Source organism: Lissotriton helveticus, chromosome 1_1 (genome assembly GCF_964261635.1).
Source record: "Lissotriton helveticus chromosome 1_1, aLisHel1.1, whole genome shotgun sequence".
Taxonomy (NCBI): domain Eukaryota; kingdom Metazoa; phylum Chordata; class Amphibia; order Caudata; family Salamandridae; genus Lissotriton; species Lissotriton helveticus.
In genome coordinates this window covers 1,343,738,750-1,343,757,028 of record NC_136057.1, presented here as the reverse complement: position 1 = coordinate 1,343,757,028, position 18,279 = coordinate 1,343,738,750, and the positions used below count along the sequence as shown (strand labels likewise).

Here is an 18,279-nt window from a genome sequence, read left to right as displayed (position 1 = left end):
TGGGAGTAAGTAGAACTGACTTGACTACATGATGATGGTTTCGCTCTAATCCATGACCTAGGTAATATTTGTATGTTCTGAATAATATCACTTCTCAAATGGGGCTCGCTCGTTGTCGAAGATTGACCTGCTTGAGAGTGCATTTGCACTGCTGGTTCCATGCAAACAACTGACAGAAATAGCTGATAGGTTTGTTATTCCCTTCTGCCCAGAATAATGGAAAATACCAAAACCAGATCTTAAGCCTCAAAGACATTCAGTGAAAAGTTGGATGGGTGGTGGAGCATCCATGTGTCATCTGCCTCTTATCATTGAATCCGAGGGCCTGAGCGCTTGGCCTTCTGATGTCTATGTCAGGAGGTATCTTGGGGCCATTCCTTGGTGGTGTCTCAACATGGAAACATGAATAGGAAGTGTATTTAGGTGAAAACAACAAGGACCCCCTGGGTAGTATATAGACTCCTAGGGCAGGGTAGCAACTGGTGTGAAAAAAATATTCCTAGGACGTCTAAGTGGACAGTGTGAACAATCAGGTAAGGTCAGTGATCAAGAAGGAATAATCGAAAGATTAACAATGTTTATATAAAATATATATTTTTAATGGGTATTCTTAAAAAATCATATTGTGTATGACCGGAAGGTCAAACCATATGATAGGGGTAAAAGATATTTCAATTACATACAGTTTAATCAACATATAGCAAAAAGTTTTTTGACCTTACCTGATTGTTCACACTGTCCACTTAGACACCTAGGAAGTGTATTTATACACACACACAGTGAGTGCAGCACATTCCAACATGTTTGTATTTTCAATGACCAGTGAGTTTTCTGTCGTGTTTTGGAAAACGCAAGTGGAAAACAATGATAATAAGGTCATTTCAGGCCCAAAAGGGACACCAAAGACATTTTACCCAATGTGTGGCTTCAGACTCTAATTTGAACTCACACCACTTATTACTTAATTTCCTTTGCCTGATAGAAGTGTCAATTGGGTGATTTTAAACAAATAATAAACTGTGTGGAGTGATGAACCAGTGGACAGATGTAAAACTCATTAACAGAATGTTTTTCCTTCCATCCTCATCATTTTGTTACTAATCAAGTCTATAATTATTTTTTACAGATAAAATCATGAAATATTTCATCCTTCTTCAAGCCTTTCTTGTGTGTGCAACATCAGGTCAAGGTAAGAGACATTTACAGACAGGGTGAAAGTCCTAACCAGCATTGGCATAGCCAACAGGTCTCGCTTTTGGGACCTTATAAGTGTTTAACCATGCAACAGTTAATGTTGTTGCACCAAGGATATTGTGCTGCATAACTAAATACTTATAAGGTCCCAAAAGCGAGACCTATTGGCTATGCCAATGCTTATTTTATATTGCGCTTTTAGTTAAGAAAATAGCAATTTCTTCATTTAATGACGCAAGTGGTGACAAGGAAAATGGCAACCACGTGATTGTGTAGGTGCTGGCATGCTTTGTGGCTCATGTCTCACCTACAGAATGGCATGATCAGAAACAGAAGTCGTGTGATGGCATGTTTTTTTTTTGCCAGTGCTGTGCGGCATCAGAAAAATGCATTGGCAAAGAGCTATTATGTCCTAAAGGTGAGACATATAGGCTTTGTCACTGTTTATTTTATTTGATATGGTAACATGCAGTGTACATATTTAATGGCGACACCCCTGGGTGCCTACTGGATTCAGAGTGAGCACATGGAATAGTGGAGATTTGTCAATATATGGCCAGTGAGGAAACAGAAGGGACTCTTGCTTGGTGAAATAAAACAAGGTGCACAAATATGTATGACTTTTGAATAAATGTATAAAGGGGCTGGGTATCCTCCTGCACGTATTTACATGTAACCAATGCTGCTTCAATAACTCTGCAAGGATGTACTGCAGCCCAAGAAAAATCTCTGGAATATGTAGGGGGTCAGTACACGGGCTCCAATATAAGGTATCTTTAGAGAAAGGGTATGTCTTCATCACCACATACACATTTAATTTGACATTTCATTAAGAAAAAGCAATTTGACCATATCCAGATGAAACCATGACTGTGATCTGGTTATCAATATTTCACCAGAATTTGTTTCTGTTTCCTAACTCACTTTGATCCTATTTGACAGGCTGGCTCGTGCTTGTTAGCTAATAATAATTATTATAATACACAACATTGTTGTTTTCATTGCTATTATTATTATACCTAAGGCCACTGAAATTATGCGATTGTGCGGCTGCAGCGATTTGCGCATAATTATGAATTTGCCGCATTTGCCACATAATCCATCATCTGCTGCATAATCTGTAGGTTTTAACAAAAAATATTAATGTTTTTTTCTAGCTCAAATGGTTCAAAAGTTACCCAAATCCCAGTGCCACACGTTACAGCACAGTGAAAGGCCATTTGCATAGGTTGACTGGTCACCTTTCAATTGCTTATTGCTGTATTTGGGTACACCTCACCTCATGTCCAGACAGTGTAAAAAGTACAAAATAATGAAGTACTACTTTTAAAAAATGTACTACATTACATCTCATAATTTGCTTTTCCTTGCAACATAATTTACTCAACCCTGCAGCATAATTAACCCTCTCCTGCCGCATAATTCCAGTGGCCCTGAATATACCTTAAGCCGCAACCTGAACGGTCTCTGATAATAGCTTTATTAATCTTTATTTGTTGTTTGCCATCAAGATAGAGAGAGATTTGCCTGAGGAAGATTTCAATTGTTGAACAACATTTTAGAAAGAAACAATTTACCAAAGTCAGTGATTTGCCCAACACAGGTTTGTGCCTGGCAAAAAGGTTAACTAGGTCGACATGGCAGTTCAAAGCTGCACACACAGGCTCTGCAAAGGCAGGCCTGTGACATGTTTAGGGGGCTACTTAAGTGGGTGGCACGATCGGGGCTGCAGACCCACTAGTAGCATTTGAGTTACAGACCCTGGGCACACTTATTACAGTATACCAGGAACTTTTAAGTAAACGAAATATGTAAATTGTGGATAAGCCAATTAGGCCCGGGCGGTAAATTCCGTTCCGTTTGCGAAATTTGCGGAATTTGGGTAATTTTGCGTTCCGCGGAAAACGCGAAATTGCCCAAAATTCTGCATGCTGTGACTTCGCGAAATCTTTTGCTTGTTCACGTTCACAAAATGCGTGTTCGCGAGATATTTCCCCCCGAGCATGTAAACAGCGATTGCGAACAGTAAAAAAGCTTAGCGAACAAGCAATTCTGCGTGTTTGCGGAATTTCTGCGTGTTCGTGGAGATTTTTTACCGTTTCACGGAGATTTGCGTAACGCATTCCGCCCACCCCTTAAGCCAATGACACCATATTTGAAGCAGAAAGCACATTCGCTTTAGCACTGGTCAGTAGTGGTATAGTGCCGAAAGTCAGCAAAAACAGGAGGACCGAAAGCAAAAAGTCAGGGAAACCGCAGCAAGGATGCCAGGTTTAACAATGTACATATATTAATTGAGTCACTGTTCCTGAGATGGGAATTAGGAGAACGGGTCAGTCATTTTTAAAAGGTGAAGAAGAGTCGGATAGACTCTTACTTGATGCCCCCACACACCCCAGTTTCATACCTGACAGAGTTGGATTTTAATTATGGAATATGCAGTACTGGTCCATGAGCTTTAATGAATGGACCTCGATCCGGATGAGCAGTCCGAGAAGGTAGCACTATTGGGGGATTCGGCAGTGGCTGATCAGACCAGTGTGAGCTATTTACACTTAAGTAGAGCTTCAAAATCTGTGCTCACAATCCAGCACATCACACATACACTGAACACTGACCAACAACTCATGTAAAGGGAATACAGTTCTCCTCTCCCTCTGGTGTTTCTTTTATCTAATTTTCTTGCTGTGTCTCCTTTACCGTATTTCAGTGGATTTCTCCTTCTGCATTATTTCTCTTTTGCAAAGTCTTAATACTTTTCAGAAGCCTTCTACCTTTGTCTTTCACTGGCTCTCTTTTACTTTTTTACTCTTTGTGGACTTCCGGTCTCCTCCAACCATTTTCCTATTTGGGATCTTTTTACCCTACAATTATAGATCTTTCTTTCTTTTTCAACATTTTTTATCACATCTCTGGGGTTGTTTCATTCACCCTTTCTGCCTTCCAGGGTCCCATACTATTGCTCCCTGAGGCCTTACTTCATCCATCTTCGCCCCATCTCTCGATCTTTCAATCAGGGTTTTTTTAAAGCGCGCTACTCACCCATGAGGGTCTCAAAGCCCTGGGGGTGGGGGACGGGTGGGGGGTGTGCAGCTCCGGTTCTGTCGAAGAGCCAGGTCTTGAGGTTCTTTCTGAAGATGTCCAGGAGTGTCTGATGTTCACTGGGAGCTCGTTCCAGGCCTTGGCTGCGACATAGGAGAAGGCTCTTCCACCTGCTCTGTTCCTGCAGATGCCAGGGCGAGGTCGGGGAGCGGAGCTTCCTTTTGGGTACGTGCAAGGCGACTCTCTCGTTGAGGTATTTGGATTCAATGTTGTGGAGGGATTTGTAGGCGTGGGTGAGCAGTTCGATGGTTACTCTCTTCTCGACGAGGAGCCAGTGGAGGTATTGTAGGTGTTGGATCATGTGTTCGTACTGTGGGGTCCAGAGGACAAGTCAGGCTGTGGTGTTCTGGGTGGTTTGGTGCTTGTGTAGGAGGGCTCTGTTGATTCCGGCGGTGAGGGTGTTGCCGTAGTCCAGTCTGCTAGTTACGAGTGCGTGGGTGAGGGTCTTTCAGCATTCCGGGGGATCCATGTGAAGGTCTTTCGGAGGCCGCAGAGGCAATTGAAAAAGGTGGAGGCGACGGAGTTCTCATCTGTTGGTCATGGTGAGGGAGGAGTCAAAGATGATGCTGAGGTTCTGTGCATGGTCTGTTGGGGTGGGAGGACTCTAGAGGGCCACCAGGTGTTGTCCTAGGCAGAGGTGGAGGGTCCAGGGACGAGGACCTCAGTCTTCAGGCAGCTATTTTTCATCCAGGCTGCGACGTCCTTCATTCCTTCCTGGAAGCAGAGTCGGGAGTCTTCAGGGTTCTTCATGAGGGAGAGGATGAGCTGGGTGTCGTCAGCGTATGATACTATGCTGAGCCCATGCTATCTGACGATGGTGGCAAGGGGGGCCATGTAAAAGTTGAAGAGCGTGGGGTTGAGCGATGATCCCTGGGGTACTCTGCAGTTGATATCTGTGGGTTCGTAGAGGAAGGGAAGGAGTCTGATCCTCTGGGTTCTGCTGGGTCCTATTTTGAGGGATTTCTTTCACTCTCTCCTAGGTTGTCTAACATTACCTTTCTCTCTTTGCTCATCCTCTCTTTATTTTTTCACTGACACTGGTCCATGCAACACAATCTACCATCTCTGGCATCTTTAATTTTCTCTGCAGAACATATTTTGATCAATAGAAAGAACGTATTGTTTTTCAGTGATCCTTACAAAACTCAATTCATATGCTCTCTCTCTCGTGGCTTAGCTGCCTTTCTCCCTCATTCTCAAGGGTGCCTCGTGTGCTCGTGTGGGTCTCTTTCACTCTTTATGTTGCTTTGTGGGCTTGTCATGCTCCTTTTATACTTACTGTTTGGGGATTTCTTTTACCTTTTGATCTTCGATTCTTTCATTAGCCAGAGTTTTTTCCTAAGTGCAAACTAATGCATTTCCCATAGCTCTAATCCTGTTTTCTTCCTCACATGTACACATTTGTGCTCTTTAAAGATTACTTTTTTCCTCTGTTTATATATTCACATCTCAGGTTGCTTTAAGGTTTCTCAGATTTGTGGTCCTATATTTTGCTGTTACACTCAAACACTGTAAACTTATTTCACACTCCTTTGGTCTGTGGAATTCTCTGATTACCATCTTCACCTCAATGCACCTCTCATATAAAGAGTTTTTGAAGTATGCCTTGGCCTAGTTGAGATTCAAATTCATGAACAACAGATCACAAAAATGTCTTCTCTGTTGATCTCACTGTATCTTTTCTCACTTTCCCCACCTCAAGTCTTCTTCTTTTCATAGTTCTCTCACCCGTCGTCTCTTTCTTTCTCTCTCTGCTTCACTTACACTTAATATTTCCATTTAGCTCCTTCTCATTATCTTGCACCTCCTCTGCTTTACGTTCTGTTTTCCCCCCTCTCTCGTTCTTCACCCCTTATGCTCTGCTTCTTCTGTCACCTAATCTTTTTTTTTTCTCTGGCTTTTCACATTTGTTTCCCCTCATTGTTACATTTCTCAATCATGTTTCCCTTCTATCACTTTCTTGCTCTGACGGGTGCCCTCTCAGCTCTAATTTCATCTTCCACTATGTCCCTTATATTTCTCTCTGAGAGTACAGGCTTTATGTGTAGACGTCTCGCTTTGCACTTGAGAGTGAAACTATAAAATAGGGTTAGAACATCATACAGGAGTAATACGTTAAATAACTCCAAGGACTGCATCACCTCATGGATAGGCAGCATTCTAATATAACACTGCATATAGGTTTTAACATAATGCCAGCTGAAAAATACAAATTGCAGCATTATTGCCCCTACGTTGAAATATGCACTGGCCTTTGTGTTCCTTGGGTCCTCTGCAGTGTTTACTATGGAGCTGAGGTCAAGGAACCTTTCTCCAGCACAAGTGCTATCCCAAATGGACTGCTGTGAATCCAATCACATTTATTACATTGTGTTAATGAGCTCTGGCATCCCCAAAAAATGGAAAAGACTTTGCACCCCAGGAGGAACTGTATGTACAGACAACAAACATTAGTTTAATGCCAAGTAAGTGTCTACGTTTCGAGAACAAGAACAGAAGCACTCGCCTTCGTTCACCCTGGAAAATCACTTTGTCTTAAATGTGTTTATTTCAACTTTCCACTACTGGTTCCTTTTTATTAGTTCTTCTAGCTTTTAGGGGAAAATATGCACCTGGCTTGGGAATGGTAAGCAGGACCGGCTTTAGGGCAGTGTGAGTGGTGCAGCCGCACTAGGCGCTGACCTGGAGAGGGCACTGTACTCAGGAGGGGTGCTCAGCTTAGAAACGCCTGACGTTAGAAAAGCCTGCTGCAGAGTTCCTTGTGCATCCAGCTTTCGGGCAGCAATACAAATGTCAAAATAACTCTTGTAATTGATGTTCCTTCTAGAGAAATAGATCAGGATTGTGTGTAGTGGCAGTTTTGACTTACCATAAAGTAGCATAGACTGTTAATATGCCTGCTGCAAAGAACAGATCTATCTTTTATTAGGCTAGGTGAGTGGATTGGTAAAACCACCCTTTAACAGTGCTTTAAAACAAATGAAATGTGATATGGGCTATGGAGAGATGAGGGGCACTTTTGACAGATGGTAGTGAGGGAATCCTGGGAGGAGGTCATTGGATGAGGGGTGCCAAAAAGAAAACTGTAGCACCGGGCACCACCAGAGCTAAAGTCGGCCCTGATGGTGAGTGACATATTGAAAGCATTGCATGTGATGAAAGTGCTTACCCTGCCTTCTCAGCACCTCCTCTAGTGTCTTGAGCACGAACTGATCTGTCATTGGATGACTGATGCTGTGCCACTCGCTTATAAAGAATCACAACTCCTGACAAGCAGCCAGAGCACGATCGCAATACAGCCTCTCAGAAATAATCTAGAAATGAAACTACTGATCATCTCTGATGCCAATCTGTGGCTGGTCTGGTTTTTTTTCTACCTGTCCTTCCAGTATCTTTCTCTCCAGCGACTGGAAACAACGGTTGATGCAGGGCAGATATGAGGGAAAACACATATCTGAGTAGCCTACAAGTTAAAATAAATGCAGTCTACACAGGCAAGATGCCCCCCTTTGCTCCTGAACCCTGGTGTCATTTCACTACTGATAGATTTGCCCCTGATTTTGTACCTTCCAATGCGTCCCAGCAGAGTCCTGCTCCTGTAGCTACAAATCTTCTCCCGCCTCGTCCCTTCTCAGAGGAGGGGTGCCGTGAGGAGAATTGCGATTCTCCTATTAGCATGACCAGAGAATCTGGATTTCATTAAAGACACGGAGGCTAAAATTATGCATTCTTTTTAATGCAGTCACAAGCAGCCGCATTACATCATAAACAAAACAATTCTCGATTGCAGTGAGCACATGGTATAAAATGCATGAGGAGCAAACAGACTGCCTCTTTTAAATGATTCAAAGCAACAAAAGTTCCACAAAGGTGAGATCCAACTTGATCTTGAGAGAGAAGAAAACAGGAATCCGAAGGAGGACACAAATTGAGGAGGAGTCAAAGATGATGAGAATAATCCATCAGGTGGAGTTTTCTGGAAATAAGGAGGAAAATGTTAAATAGGTCATAAACTCGAGCGGTAAAAGCAGTATAATCAAATGCATAGAAAAATAAACATAGCAATAAGTACTCCGTCTAAGGGAGGGACGGGTGGAATAATGTTAGCCTCCGTGTCTTTAATGAAATCCAGTTCTCATTACAAGACCAAAGGCTACATTATGCACGTTGGTAGCCTTGAAGGACAACATCAGACATATGCTCGATAGGTTTACAATAGTGATGAGCAATAGTGGAAGCATTGAACCAATCAGCCGCTTTCAGGATATCATCCAACTTACCACCAGACCAGAAACATTTACTGGCCATAGCACCTCTGAGAGAGTGGGCCTGGAATTTAGATAGGTCAATCCCAGCAAGGCTCATTGCGGACTTGACCCATCTGGGTATGGAAGAAGAAACTAGTTTAAAGGGTTTAACAAAGGAAATAAGGAGTTGATTAGCACCCTGAGGGCGAACACCTCTCATTCTAGAGTCATAATCTTTCATACAGTCTACAACACAGAGTCTTTTGCACAGATCGAAACGAGGATAAAAAATAGTCTGACATAGTTTTGGTCCTTCTAAGGATTTCAAACTTAACTCCATACATATCATATGATCTATTAGAAATATCAAGACATTTCACATCAGAAACTATATGACAAGAAATGAAACACAAGAGAGTTGCTAGTTTAATGGAAAGACATTTTCTATTTAGTGAAGCATTATCAGGCCAAGAAGAAAAAAGGTCTAAAATAGCTTTAACATCCCACAAGGATTAGTAATTAGGTCTAGGGGGGTGTCTTCAGTCGAATACTTTTCTGAACTCTACAAATGATAACATTCTTACCTACCGTTTTACCATTGACAAGGGAGGGGAAACATCCTTTACAACGCAACTTTTACCACGCAGTGCCCTTACGACGCAACTTTTACAACGCAAACCATTACAACGCATTGCGCTGGGGGGCGCTCTAGGAAAGGGAATAAGTTTAATTTACTGTCCAACACCTTCCCTAGTGTCCACGGGGACTGGAGTTGGAATAGTAAATTAAACTATTCACTAACCAGCACCCCAAAGCACTATGCGTTGTAAAGGTATGCGATGTAAAAACCGCGTTGTAAAGGCATGCGATGTAAAAGTATGCGTTGTAACGTCATACATCCACAAGGGAGTGTCCAGCAGAGATTGCTGATCTATTACAATTAATAGATCTATAAGAAAGGCCCATGTCAAATTGTTCGACAAGAAAGTTAACTATATTCACGATAGGAGCCTCCACGGGATCAAAGTTCCTCTCCAAGCAGCCAACAAAACCATTTTCTCCAAATGTTGTTGTATCTATAGTGTGTTCCTGGTGCCCAGGATTCTCTGAGGAAAGTGAGAGCTGATGAAGGGCCAGAGAATTCGTTGGATTGCCTGACATTTTCCAAACAAGAAGGTTCGAATTCCCTGAAAGAATTAGGTAGTGATCTTCTCCGTCTGCATTTGAAACCAGACCAGCACTGGAGAAAGGCGTTCACTGCAAGAGCGCCCGGGTCCGGCATCCAACTGAAGTATTTCAGCAACTGAAAGTCAATCTGCTGGCAAATAAGTCCACATCCAGAGGACCCCAAAAGTGAAACAGAACACCGAAAACGTTCACATTGAGTTTCCAATCGTTGAAGTCTGAGCAGAATCTCGAGTTCCAATCCGCAGAAAAATTTGACTTTCCAGGGAGGTGTTCTGCCTTCAGGGAAATCTTGTGTTCTAAACAAAACATCCAGAGCTTCTTGGCTAAATCGGAGAGGTCTGCTGATCTGCTCCCACCAAGGCGGTTGATATATGAGACTGCGGAGGTGTTGTCCATCTTCAGGATGACAGATCTGCCCTGAAGTGAGTGTTTGAAGCTCATTAGGGCATATAAGCCTGCCGTAAGCTCTAAGAAATTTATATGATGGGAGGATTACGCAAGAGACCATACATCACCCATATTGTGGTCGAGGAAGTGAGCACCCCAACCGTGAAGGAGCACGTCTGATTCTAGGACAAATTCCGGGGCCGAGCCGAAGATTGCTTTGCCATTCCAGGCATTCAAATTCTCCAGCCACCAAGAGAGTTCCGATCTGGCTTCTTGATCCAAGGTCACAAAATTTCTGTCTGTACCATAGACCAGACCTGAGGGCTTTTCGTTTTATTCTCTGAAGAGTAAGGTAATTCAGGGGTCCCGGAAAGATAGCTTGAATGGAAGACGAAAGGAGGCCCAGAAGTCTGGCTAACTCATGCAGGGTTAGAGACTCTTGTTTTAGAACTGACCTGATCTCTTTGCAAATTTTGGCCATTTTCTTAGTGGGAAGAAGGAGAAGGCACATTGAGGTATCTACGGTGAACCAGAGGAACTCCAAGTATTTGGAGGGGGTAAGGATAGATGTTTCCCGGTTTATAATGAAACTGAGACTTTCTATAAGATCCATGGCAGTATTGAGATCCTTGAGGAGTTGCGGGTGGAGTTGGGACATGATGAGGATGTCGTCCAGATAAATAATTAAGCAAATACCCCTTTCTCTCAAAAGAGAGACGATAGTCCTCATAATCTTGGTGAAACACCAAGGGGCAGAGGAAAGACCGAAGGGGAGAGCCTGAAATTGGAAAAGACGGTTGTTCCAGATGAACTGAAGGAAGGGTTGGTGTTCTTGGGCCATAGGGATGGTAAAGTAAGCGTCCTTTAAATCCAGCTTGACCAACCAGTCTCCTTCCAGGAGGATGTCCCTCAGGAGGTGAATACCCTCCATTTTGAAGTGTATGTAAACTAGGTATTTGTTTACTTCCCGAAGGTTTATGACCGGTCTCCAAACCTTGTCCTTTTTTGAACGAGGAAAAGAGTGCTGACAACCTCTTTAGAGATCATGGGACTTCTACAATAGCGCCCTTTTGAAGCATAGAGGCGATCTCCTCTTCGACCATCTTCTAATGGTCCTCCGAACGGGTCAAAGGTTTGGGGGACTGCGTTTGAAAAGAGAGATCTAGAAAATCTACTCTGAAACCCCGAACGGTCTCTAAAACTCAGGGGTCTTGAGTTAAAGATTCCCATACATGATAAAAGTATTGGAGCCTGCCCCCTACCTTTGGGGGGAAGAAGAGGAAGGAAGAGGAGGACTTACTTGGAGGATTGGTGTTGTTGGGTGTTCTACTGGATCTGTATGCTCTGTTCCGCGAGCCTCTTCTTCTCTGAGGATGGAATTGATGGTTAGATGGGTAGAATCCTCTACCTGTTCGTCTGAAGGTTGAGAAGGGCCGTTGGTTGCCACGGCTGGAAGAACGGCCCCTTCTTCCAACCTGTCCAAAAAGGTTGGTATTAAAGATGCATTTCATATTGGTCTGGGCCTTGTCAAGAGCGGTAAAGATAGACATACTTTCCTATTAATTTAATCATGTCTTCGCCAAAGATGAGGACCCTGGGGTTCTGAGAGGGCTCCTTTTCGGCCAAATCACACAACTTGGGGTTGATCTTGGTGAGGATGGTTCTCCTCCTCTCGATGTTGAGACTGGAATTGGCGTTTCTGAGGAGGACGAGGGCACTTTGACTCCAACCTCTAATGAGGTTAATGTCAAGAGGAGTGCAAGAGATATGAGACTCTTCTGTCAAGTCCAAAATCCTGGTGAGGGGGCCAAGGATGTCGAGGAGACGATCCTGGCAGCCCTTAAGGGCTCTCTCCAGACTTTTCCTTGGGTCTTTGCGCAGTTTAAATAGAAATGTAATCAAGTCAGGGTCAAGGTTTGGAGTCTGACAAACCTTGTCTTGTATGGAGGGTCCGGGGCACTCGGATTTGAGGGTGTTCCGAGTCTCTCTTACGAGTGAATTCCTGAGCCATCTTGTAATACATTGGGAAACATGTTCCTGAGGGAACCATTTAGAGCTATTGTGGTGGGAGATGTTGAGAGGGCAGAACATTTCCTCTCCCAAGGGGTTGAGGATAGCATTTTTAAAGGAGGTGGAGGAGTCGACCTCGAGTTGGTTGTTAAAATCAATCTCCATATCCAGGACAAATTCATTGTAGGGGTTTTGGAAAGTTTCCTCTTCCTCGGAGTCAGAGTCTGCGTCGTTCTGAGCACTATTGTAGTTTGTGCCGCTAGGGACACCCATCAAATTTGTGCCATCAGGGACACCCATCAAAGTTGTGCCGCGAGGGACACCAGTAACATTTGAGGCGCGAGGGCCTCCAATCAAGTTTGAGGTGCTAAGACCTCCTAAACCAGTTGAGATGCTAGGACCTCCCATAGTGCTTGCAGAAAGAGGCTTAGAATGTTTAGACTTTTTGGTCCTCTTGCCCTGAGTAAGACATTGAGGATCACGAGAAGGCGGGTCATCAGGGAGATCGTCGTGATTGAGGGCAAGGGGTCTCTTTGAGGACATCACCTCTTTAAGGGTGTCCAGCATGCAAGACCTCATTACTCTTTTGACGAATATTTTAAAAGATTCATTACCATGATTAGGGGAACTAGCAGTGGCATCCTCAGAGTCAAGGTCAGAGTTTCCCTTGTTTGGGCAACTGCATAGGTTTATAATCGGACTTTCCCCTTGTTTGGGCAACTGTATAGGTTTGTAAACTGCTTTTCCCCTAATTTTCCATTAAAATTTTTTTTTTAAAGGATCAATCATAAAAAAGAGGGGCCAAAATGATCTCCGGCAGCAGCTGAGGAGAGCGATGTAACTAACACGATCGCTCGAGCCCAGCCGCTGCCGGAGAATTCAATTAAAGGAAAGACCATAGGCAAGCGGGGCACGCGGAGCCACCGTTGATAAGGTGCATTCCTTTGTTTTGAAGACGCGCTCGCGAAGACGGTGTATAGAGATTAAAATAAAGTGATGCGCAAAGGATTAAGGAAACAAAGTCGCTTAAAGACGGTAAAGCGGACAAACAGTGAAGAAGTGAGAGGGCGTTTCGCAAATGCGCGGCACCCTTGAATGCAAGTGCGGGCCAGCCCGAGGAGAAAAAATTAACTTCGGTGAGGAAGGGGAGGGGAAGGGCGGGTAAAACTCAATAACCATAGATTGGAAATCGAGGGGTGGGGGAAGGATGGGGCGAAACCCAGGGTGTAAACTTGAAGATTCAAAGTGGGAAAATAAAAGAGATAGGCAATACAGTGAACAAGCCATAAAGCAGAACAGTCTACAAGTCTATAAGACAAGAAAAGCTTAATATGATGAAAAGCCAGGCATAAAAATCGAATAGTAAACTGTGAGGAATTTATCTGCTTGCGAGCCGCATTTAAAATGACTCAGTCTGTTTGCTCCTCATGCCTTTTATACCGTGTGTTCACTGCATTATAGAATTGTTTTTTTATGATGTAGTGCGGCTGCTTGTGACTGCATTCAAAAGATGAATGCATAATGAAGCCACTGGTCTTGTAATGAAATTATATCTCTGAGGCCCCCCCACCCTTGTCAGGGTCCTAGTGGGCTCTGACTGAAGAGTTGTTACTTTGTTTTTCTTCAGCTCTGGGTCCATGCGGGGAGCTCCGAGCAGGCTACACACTGCAGCTGCTTCAGAGCTAGACACACAGCTGTCTACAGATGAGCTGAGGGCACCCCCCCCTCACATACTTAAGACTGGGCCCCCGCACCACAGGGGGCGGCAGGGGTGTTTGTTACACCCCTTGTACCTAGATTGGACCGTTCTGCACTGCTTTGTAATACTTTCTTTCAGTATGTTCCATATTGTCTGCTTTTAAGTATTCTGTGCTTTCAGAGGGTGAGTTAATATGTCGACTGAGGTTCTTTAAACTACAAAGGAAAATGTGCTATTGTCTGGTTATCCTGTTTATCCTAAACATCTATTGATACAATTTCATATAGGATCCTGTATTCTTTCATAATATACATTTCTGTCTCTGTTTTAGATCCTACTCTCTTAGAGAATGTGGACTTTCCTGGAAGTGACATTGAGAGAATCTTGACTCCAGACGCGGAATGCTGCCAGATTTACTGCACTGCCCATTTTCGATGCACATTTTTCACCTTTATTTTAAGGCATCCCGACATTCCAAGGTAGCTGACGTTTTATAATGTGTATTTATGGGTATATTTGCTGTTGAACAAGAAAGATATATCACTGGCCTCTAACATGACAGCAGAACTGAAAACTTATGTAAGCAGGCCCTTAAGTGCAGGTGAGTATGGAAGTCCCAAAACCAAACTAATTCCAGGATGCAGCTATTTGCACCCAATTTTCAGCAAGGTGCAGAAAGGCGGGGAATTATGGTTACAAATTATATTTGCACCTCCTCTGTGTGCATCCTATTTATCCTGTACAGGGAGACATTAGTTGATGTCATCAACAAGTTGGATGTCTGTGTGGACCAGTACACCGAATAATACTCAATGATACCTGAAGTTGTTGTGCACCACAGACCCTTTAGTTGTTAATGGGTGTTTTTAAGTGGGCTTTGTAAGAGGCAGGTAGCCAACGAGGGAATGGAGAAGATCTGTGTTCCATTCCTTCCCCAGTGAAATTAAATGATTTCAAGGCACTGCAGCCACCCCCCCCCCCCCCAAGAGAATAGTTGACCCCTATCGATCACTGATACCCGTGGCTAACTTTAGACACCCAAAGATATGGCAACGGATACATTCGGGTTTCAAGCAGCAGCATGGAAATTTGGGATCCGAAGTGCTGAAGACCCAGGTAGAGAGACAGCATCATATGCAGCCAGTCTGATCAGGATTCTGGTGTCCATGGCACTGCGGAAGGGGTGTGCGTCAGGGCAATGGACAGTCTGACACACAGAGGAGGCACCGGGCTAGTGAGGGTATGCCTCTTCCTCCTTGCATAGCGGCCCGTTCTGACCAGAGGGACTTGTAAATAATGTGGAATAAACAGTACAAAATTAAGGAAAAGGTGTGCAGAGACAAGCCACCGTGCAGGAACTTGCCTACGAGCTCAGTGGCCTTGTCACTGTGGCTTTGCCAACATGGTCTGTGGCCTCATGGTGCATAGCTTGTAGGGGATGTGACCTTGCCTACTGCAGTTGAGCGCTGAAAGGTTTGCTCATGTAGGGGTTGTATGAAGGCCACCTCCAACCACCATAGAGATTAGAGTAATAGAGTGCAAAGGCCACGTTGATTGCTAACCTGACTATACAGAAGTTTGCCGTCTGTGCTGCACATTTGTAGTACTTGAGAACCCTTTTATCTAAGTTAGTGAGCTGTTGTTGCTTTTGAGGTTTTGTGTATATTCACGTCTTGTGTAATGTGTTTGTTGTATTAATATGTTATTTGTTGACCAAATAAGAATGTAAATATCTCCTGATATGTGTATACTTTCCTGCCAATCAAAAAAGTCTTTCTAAAAATTCTAAAAAATACAAGGTAAAAATAAATATACCAGACCGGATTCAATTAATGTGTTTATTCGGTTTTGTCTAAAGTAATGGTGTAAGTTTTGTGAGAAGGGGGTACCTTTTTGTATTTGTATGGCCCACATTAGGAGCATAAATGTTCACTAGGGCTATGTCATTGCCATTTAACTTGACTGCAAATATCACATCTACCTTCTGCAAGTGCTTTTTTTGTGAAAAAAAAGAGTGCTGGTGCTGAAAATGTTGCCAAGGAGGCCACAGCCCACATCTACTTTGGGTGTACTGAATTTTCAACTCCGGCATTGCCTCAGTCTCTATCCTGTAACCATGCTCTGCTGTCTGTTCCCTAAGTCATGTGTTTTACTTCTTTACCTACACCGACAGATGAGTGTAAAAACAAAATGCAAGTAATATTGAGCCCACCACCTGCAGGGTCGAGGAATCGTAGCCCTGGACCTGTGAAAGAAGTGCCGGTGCTGAGCACCGGAAAGCACGTCTCAAATTAAGCACTGCCTTCTGGGTCAGTCATCTCTATCTGTGAGAAGAACAGGGTCCCGGAAAGCATCCAAGCCGGCACCCCTCTAGTGAGTAATGAATACATAGGAGCAAAGATGTTACCCCTCCAGCACTTCTGCAGTGCCAGGCTATCCTCTTTTGTTAGGCGAGTCTCCTGCATTAAAGCAATTTGGACCTTCCATCCTTTAAGATATGACTGGTCTTTGTGCCTCCTGGAAGAGGAATTTCTTGGAAGCCACCCTATAGTGGTAGTAGTGCTAGCTATCGGGCTAGAGTCAGAATCTGAACAAGTTGCATCCCAACATGCGGCCTACTCCATACCTCCCTCCAGTAGGATATGTGTGTGTAGGAATAAAGCAAACACCCAATTATATGATGAATGGAGAAACTTCGTCCCCTTCCACCGCCACCCAATACGCCTCCCCGGGCAGTCGGGCCATGTCACCCCATCCAAACAATAATAAACCATAGCATTAATGCTTCTCTAGTGAGATCTGATGGGACTGTCAATTGATATTAGGGAGGGGGAGTAAACCCTCTTAGTCCTGGGATCTAGAGTTTGAGTCCTTCCCTACCCGTCCCCAGGACTCACACATAAACAAGCCATGCAGGAGGCTATTCAGTTGGTGTGTCACAGATATCGGGAGGGGTCTTTCCAGCTGATCTCCTGAGCGCAGCTTACTCCTCCCCAGCACACCAGCCGGGGATATTGTACTGTCAAATGTCATCCACCAAATTAGTTGTGATCTCAGGCAGATGGGCGCAGGAGCTAGTGATACTGTCCAGACACGACCCAGAGTCCTCGGCCGAAGAGACAGCACTTCCCTTGTCTCTCTCGCAGTGCCCCATCAGTACAGACGTTGCAAGAGCCAGGCCTCTGCCTGCCCAAGCCTGTTACACTGGGCCCTCAGCTTTCTTTCTCCTGGGCAATTTGAATCTCCACAGTATGGGGATACCTTTCCTATGGTCTGGACTGCATTGGGGAACCTGCTTGTGAAGCCATTCCTGTGCTGCAGTCTGGGTTTAAAAAAAAAAGACTTTTCATTCTGTTGTATGCTGAGGTTTGCAGGAACAAAGCATGTGGAATATCTAGATCTCGCAGCCTCTCTTTGATTTTTATAAAGGAAATCCTAGGAAGCCCTGGCAGCTACTGTGATGTTCAGAAAAAAATAGACTTTTGTATTTTCCACTTGGAAGGGGTCCGCAATGCAAGCTTGTTGCAGTAGATAGCCTTACAGTAATGAAGAAGCCAGGCCACCATGGACCGAGGTAGCACGCCTGGCACTGGGGAAATCGGTACGCTACTCTGTATGTTCACTACAGCGCATACATTTTGAACAGGCCTTCCTGGGCTACCACCTCTTGTAGCGAATACTCAAGAAAGGAAATCATTGAGTCACCCTTAATACATTTAGGAAGACCTACTGTTATATTATTACACTGGGCCCTGCCCTCTTGGTCTTCAATTCTGGCTGCCAATGTTCAGATTTGATCAGACATATCGTGCAATGTAGATGAATGACCAGGGCTAGGTTGGCAACAGGAGTCTCCACTGTGTGCATTTGGTCTGCTAATTTTCTGTGATCTCTGAGTAAACCGAGATCTGTCGCCACTGAATCAATCTTGGCCTCCAGCACCTCTCTGATAGAGTTATTAGCTTTGAGTAGCATCCAGTTTGACCCCAGTGGCGAAGTTACATCCACATCTGCTGCATGTATACGTAGGGGGCAAACTGGTGTCCCCTGTCGGGGGGTCCCTGTGGAGGGGGTGTTCTTCCTTGGTCTTATTAGTGCACCCCATGAGCCTAGGAGTGATGATGCAATGGTACTAGATCATTGTGTAAGGACTATGATGTGTACATATGTGTGGGGTCTGGCTAGAGCCGGGGCAAGGCACAGAGAGGCAGGATATAGCCCCTGCGTATCGGGCTCAGCTTCTGTGCGCTACTCCTGTCTTGCGGAAGGAAACTTTCTGATGAAAGGCAAAAGGGGGAATGCATGGAGACGGAGGTGAATGGGGCTGTACTCCTGAAGAGCCACTGCTTTTGAGGTCTCCGTGTGGTTACTAATGTTGGATAAGTCTCTCAGGGGTACTGAACACCGAGGGAGACCCCTCCGTCTAGTAGTCAGTAATGCCTTGTCCGTTTC

General features: G+C 44.3%; 1 protein-coding gene across 1 annotated transcript in view; it reads left to right on the top strand.

The window, feature by feature from the left end:
* LOC144823934 (coagulation factor XI-like) overlaps positions 1–18,279 on the top strand; it is a 69,891-nt gene that overhangs the window by 9,965 nt on the left and 41,647 nt on the right. The window contains exons 2-3 of the mRNA XM_078682868.1: positions 1,127–1,189; positions 14,159–14,306. Of these exons, the coding sequence (XP_078538994.1) occupies positions 1,135–1,189; positions 14,159–14,306 (203 nt within the window). The 5' untranslated portion in view covers positions 1,127–1,134. The remainder of the gene's footprint in view (positions 1–1,126; positions 1,190–14,158; positions 14,307–18,279) is intronic.